General features: G+C 39.3%; 1 protein-coding gene across 2 annotated transcripts in view; it reads left to right on the forward strand.

The window, feature by feature from the left end:
• Positions 1-871, forward strand: part of ASCC3 (activating signal cointegrator 1 complex subunit 3) — a 338689-nt gene extending 337818 nt beyond the window's left edge. For both annotated transcript variants that reach the window (XM_068551389.1, XM_068551390.1), the window contains one exon: positions 66-871. In XM_068551389.1, the coding sequence (XP_068407490.1) occupies positions 66-210 (145 nt within the window). In that variant the 3' untranslated portion in view covers positions 211-871. The remainder of the gene's footprint in view (positions 1-65) is intronic.
• Positions 872-6148: the final 5277 nt, after the last annotated feature.

Here is a 6148-nt window from a genome sequence, read left to right on the forward strand (position 1 = left end):
AAGAATTAACCGCAACGGTGATGAGAACGGTGGTTTTACCTTTTCGTTGCTTTTTTATATTCTAGGTATATCTACACACTGTATTTCATGAGCGACTGCTACCTTGGCCTGGACCAGCAGTACGACATCCACCTGCACGTCACACCGGCCAGTGTTTCCGCGCAGGCCGACGAGATCGCTGATGCCCTGACTGACCTCGAAGTGAAGTAACCCGACCCGAACAATCCATCTGAAAGAAGTGGTTGAGAAGCCTGACTGTTCAGTCATCTGGACAAAGTCGAATTACTTGACGTTTGCCTTGGAGGAATCAACTTCCAACCTCAAGGCACTGCGGAAATTGACGGCGGCTGCAGCTCTGACTCGAGCAATGCGGAGTCAGCCGCGGGGGCCTTTTAACAAATGTCGCCTTTTATAACGCTGTCTTCTTGGGTCTCTTGATGTGTAAAATGACTACGCCCGTAGGAGAATCTTTCAATTTGTGTATGTTGAGATGATATCTAGGAATTATCAAATCTTACATTTCACAGTGTACTGTTTACAAGAACATGGGCCTCTCTTTTTTTAAGGAAAACTAACTACACAGGGGCGTGACAGTGTTAAGCTTTGTTATAACACATTTCTAACCCTGCAGCATAAAATATATAAGATAAATCTCTACAGTGACACACTGTGTTTTGTTCACAAAATTTATACTTTGATCACATATGGAAGTAATTTCAAGAATTTCTTATTGTCACAAATGTTAATAATATATGATGTAAAATTACCTTACAGAGCCCAATGATGATTTAAAAGAAAACAGAATATACTGATCTTAGAAAATGTAGATACTGTAACTGGTGGAAATAAAATATTTAGAGTGCCACTTCAACACAGCCTGACTCACTTACTCCCTCTGCCTCCTTTCCATTATAGCCCCTCTTACTCTTCTGTTCTTTTTTTCTTTTCCTTCTCTGTCCAGACTTCACTTCCATTCTCTTAATACTTATTTACACAAGGAGAGAAGTATAGTCTAATTCATACAGGCCACGTAGTACAAGTCTTTGTCTCTGTGCTCTTCAGGGTGGGCCTGAGGCAAACCTAGAAAATTTTCAGCCCCTGCAGGTGGGTTTTCACCTATGATTCAGGAAATTTCCCTATGTCCAAACAATTTCCATCTTGAAAAATACTTTTTTTCCAACTAAAATGTTGTTGGAGTCCATGTCCATATAACATACATTTTCTAGTGAAATGAAATTCTGTTCTTTGCAAAGAAATTTCAGTTATTCCTGGTCCTGTGATCAATTATTTCAAAATACTTTCCAGTGTAACCACCGCAAGTACTGGAATTTAAAACTTTTTCTGAAACTGGAATGTATTGCTTGTGTGTACCTCCTTTTCCATACCAAAGAAAAAGGTGGGAGAAGGAGGAATAAAAGTAGGATGGGGAGAACCAGGCGTTCACTTCCCAAAATTAAATCTAAATAACTAATGTGAACGCACCGAGTGCAGTGGGCATGAGGTGTCCAAAGGGCTGTAGTCTCAGAAGTTTACTTCATATAAAGAGGTCTTTCTGCCTTTCCTTTGGCAGTTTATTTCCTAATTGCATTTCATACCTAAGCACTGTTTGAGTGAAATTAAAAGAAAATGAAGATGATATATAGACAGACAATTACCAGTCCATACATGAACCTGAAGAGAAACAACTCATTGTCTTCATGTTTATCAGCATCGTTCTTTTTTCTTTTTTTTTTTTTAAAGAGAGCAGGCAACTTTGGGGAGGTGGGAGAGATCTACTTCACTGGACATGCAGCAGAGGACATAGGAGCAATAAGAAAGAATTTCTGTTATATCCGTTGAGAGAAAAAGCATGACTAATCAAAATTAATTTTAAAATTGAAAGTGATTAGTTCACAGTAAGCTGCAGAAGACACTAGTAAGGCAAGGTGTCAGATATTCATTCTAGGTATGATGTGGAGTACTCTGATATCCACATGAATCAGAAACATGTCCTTCCTCTTAGACAAGGTGGCCTGGTGACGAAAAGAAGATGTAGATAACTATAATAAAAGGAAGTCATTGCAGCCATGAAATATTTGGAAAAACCATGGAGGGACATTTAGGCTGAGTTTTGAAGATGGTTATGAAGATGGTCAGAGATGAAAGAAGAGCCTTCCGGGTAGAACAGCATTAACAAAGGTTCTGAGATAACCTAGGGTGTCCAGTTGGTCTGCATTTTCAGAGACATGAAAGGGACTGAACAAACAGACAAGAAGGATGGAAAGGTATGTAAATTCTTAACCTTGAATTACAGGGTAAGAACTGCAAATCTTAAGCGAATGCAATGGAATTCCTTGGGAAGGCACCAGAGGAGATGAGAAGGAATTCTGAGATTAGAACAGAGAACCAGTGGAGATGGGAGGGTTTGCAACCATGCCTGTGGTGGGAAACAGGTACTAAATACCAACAAGACTGAGACTCTCCCTTGGATTTTTGACCTTCCCTTCTAATGAAGTAATCCAGTAGCCTTAGAAAACTACACATACTTCCCAAACACAACACTTAACAGTTTCCTCCAGTTGCTCAGAGGAAAGACCTTGGAGTCATCCTTGACTCCCGTCTCCCCGCCAGCCACAGTGGTCACCATGCTGCTTGGTGAACATCCCATGGTCCTTGGCTCGTGCTGCTCCATCAGCGTGGCTTTTTCTCCAGACACCCACAGGTCTGGCCATCTTAGTTTAAATGTCAACCCACCCAAGCTCACCTATCCCCCCATCCCCCTTTCCTGTATTTTCTCCATTGTTCTTATCACCACTATAAAAATATTCGTTTATGGGATTTCCCTAGCAGTCCAGTAGTTAGGACTTGGCATTTTCACTGCCATGGCCCGGGTTCGATCCCTGGTCAGGGAACTGAGATCCCGTAAGCCGCAAAGCACAGCCAAAAAAAAAATATATATATATATACTTGTTTATTATTAGTCTCTCCTAACTAAGCTTCCTGATTAAGCCTCAGGAAGGGTTTTTTATCACTTGTGTTCAGGGCTACATAACCAAGACCTACAACATAGCCTGGCACATGGTAGCTGCTTGATAAATCCTTGCGGAATGACTGTTTGAACACAGAGACACCCATGGATTCTAAAATACCACACACCTGCTTCAGTTGACACCTCCTCTTCTAGAAGTGGCATCTACTCTCAGACTCACCAAGAGCAAGTACTTGCCTGGTCCTCATGTCACCTGTCAACAGAGGAGAGGTATACTTAAGCTAACTGGTAGCTTTATGATGACGATGACTGTGGAATATTTTTATATAGCAGTGGATCTTGGGTATTACGGGTATTTTAAAACTTCAAATTATCATAAAACCTTTTTAGCCTGAAGTTTTAGCTCCCCCTTCTCTCACCAGACCCCTTTCTTTCCTCCATCACCGCTGCTAACTATTCACAGTGAAAGGATCCCCAAACAAGAACTCCATACATTTAAAGAATATGAACTGATAACTTCTCTCTTTCAGAAATAACTCCAAATGAGTAGGCAAACATTATTTCATGAACTAGCTTCTTACAAAGAAAAACCTGCATTAAGTTTTAAATCTTTCAATTGAGTATTACCAAAATAGAACTTGGCTTCAAAGATATATATTGAGCCTCTAGATTAGCTTTCTTTCTCTGCTTTCAGAAATCTAATTTCTAAATCTAAGAGACACAAGAAGATAAAATTTTTGAATTTAATGAGTTCTAGTTATATTATTTTAAGATCCTCAAAAATGCTCAGAATGGTAGCTGATTCCAGGTTGTCCTGAAAGCCTGTCGTTTTGGTAATGGAGGATGGCTACAGAGACTTCTGGAAAGAGTTATTTCCACAGTTTCAAGCTCAGTTCTTTCACTTTTCCTTATGGAGCATTCCATCCTATTTCTGAAAAATAAAGTTCTTCAAATTTGAGGACTTTAAATGAGATTTCAAAGATTCTTCTTTGAACCGTCTTCTGAAGTCTTTTTTTTTTTTTAGGTGGAATATATATATTTTGGTAAAAAGTAAAGCATCAACACTTATTATCTTTATACATTGCAGAATGTCTCCCCCACTCACCCCCCTCTTCCTGAACCTCTTCCCCCTTCTTTTTCTTTTTTTTAACATCTTTATATTAGAGTATAATTGCTTTACAATGGTGTGTCAGTTTCTACTTTATAACAAAGTGAATCAGTTATACATATACATATATCCCGTATCTCTTCCCTCTTGCGTCTCCCTCCCTCCCACCCTCCCTATCCCACCCCTCTAGGTGGTCACAAAGCACCGAGCTGATCTCCCTGTGCTATGCGGCTGCTTCCCACTAGCTAGCTATTTTACGTTTGGTAGTGTATACATGTCCATGCCACTCTCTCACTTTGTCCCAGCTTACCCTTCCCCCTCCCCGTATCCTCAAGTCCATTCTCTAGTAGGTCTGCATCTTTATTCCCGTCTTGCCCCTAGGTGGTTCTGACCATTTTCTTTTCTTTTTTTTTAAGATTCTATATATGTGTTAGCATACGGTATTTGTTTTTCTCTTTCGGACTTACTTCACTCTGTATGACAGTCTCTAGGTCCATCCACCTCACTACAAATAACTCAGTTTCGTTCCTTTTTATGGCTGAGTAATATTCCATTGTATATATGTGCCACATCTTCTTTATCCATCCATCTGTTGATGGACACTTAGGTTGCTTCCATGTCCTGGCTATTGTAAATAGAACTGCAATGAACATTTTGGTACATAACTCTTTTTGAATTATGGTTTTCTCAGGGTATATGCCCAGTAGTGGGATTGCTGGGTTGTATGGTAGTTCTATTTTTAGTTTTTTAAGGAACCTCCATACTGTTCTCCATAATGGCTGTATCAATTTATATTCCCACCAACAGTGCAAGAGGGTTCCCTTTTCTCCACACCCTCTCCAGCATTTATTGTTTCTAGATTTTTTGATGATGGCCATCCTGACCGGTGTGAGATGATATCTCATTGTAGTTTTGATTTGCATTTCTCTAATGATTAATGATGTTGAGCATTCTTTCATGTGTTTGTTGGCAATCTGTATATCTTCTTTGGAGAAATGTCTATTTAGGTCTTCTGCCCATTTTTGGATTGGGTTGTTTGTTTTTTTGATATTGAACTGCATAAGTTGCTTTCCCAAGTCTTTTGCATGCCAATTTGAGAAAGATCTTGGGGTGCTAGTCAGATGTTGGGTCTAGTCCCACCCAAGGCCAAGCTTTGGGCCCTGACAGCCACATCTGAATAGATGCTTAAATTTTTATTGTTACTCTTCAACTGGCCTGCAATTCAGAGAATATTTTTTAAATGCACTTGATTGAATTTTCATGGGTAATACTGTGTCTCTAATATTAAGCAGTTCCTTATGGAAACTTCCTGGAGAACATAATGGACTGTAAATCAATCCACGTTTGGTTAAGAAGAATTAGAGCACCTCCTTCTAATTAAAAGTTCTTTGACTCCCCAAACCCATGTTTCCTTACTTATTAAGTTTATTATTTGTCTGTTCTTGATTTTATTTGCACTTGTTAAATAAATCCCATAGATGCCATGCCCATCCACTGAAAGCAAGTATAATCAACTTGAATGATTGTACCCTTTGATTCCAGTTATATCGGAAGCAGTTTTTAATGATTTGAAGATCACAGGGCTGATCTAAGATGAATTTTATTTCTGAACTTTCATCCAAGTACAGCTGGCTCTTGACATCAAAATACTGCACCTTGCAGGATGTGGATTGCTCTCGCCAGTTCTGGAACTCCCTACAGCCAATGGCCCATTTTCCCAAATAGCCTTGAAGGTGCCAACATTTCAGAGGAGAATGGAGCTTCTGAAATAACCAAATAATTCCTGCAAGTGAGATGGCTTGTAACACTGAGTAATGCTGACTGCCATAAAAGTGAAAACACCAAAGACAATTAGAAAAGGGAGATTCTGCAAAAGTTTTTCATGGCAATACATCAGAATTGGTGCATATTCTCTAAAAGTAACCGTCTACAGGGAAAAAATTCATTTGGATGTGTCAGTTCTAACCAAAGTGGACCAGCAAAACATAAAATCGACTTAAATTACAGAAGGGAAAGTTTGAATTGGAACAACAACAACAAAACTTCACAGCGCATTTATGAAACAATGTATA

This window comes from Eschrichtius robustus, chromosome 9, assembly GCF_028021215.1.
Source record: "Eschrichtius robustus isolate mEscRob2 chromosome 9, mEscRob2.pri, whole genome shotgun sequence".
Lineage (NCBI taxonomy): Eukaryota > Metazoa > Chordata > Mammalia > Artiodactyla > Eschrichtiidae > Eschrichtius > Eschrichtius robustus.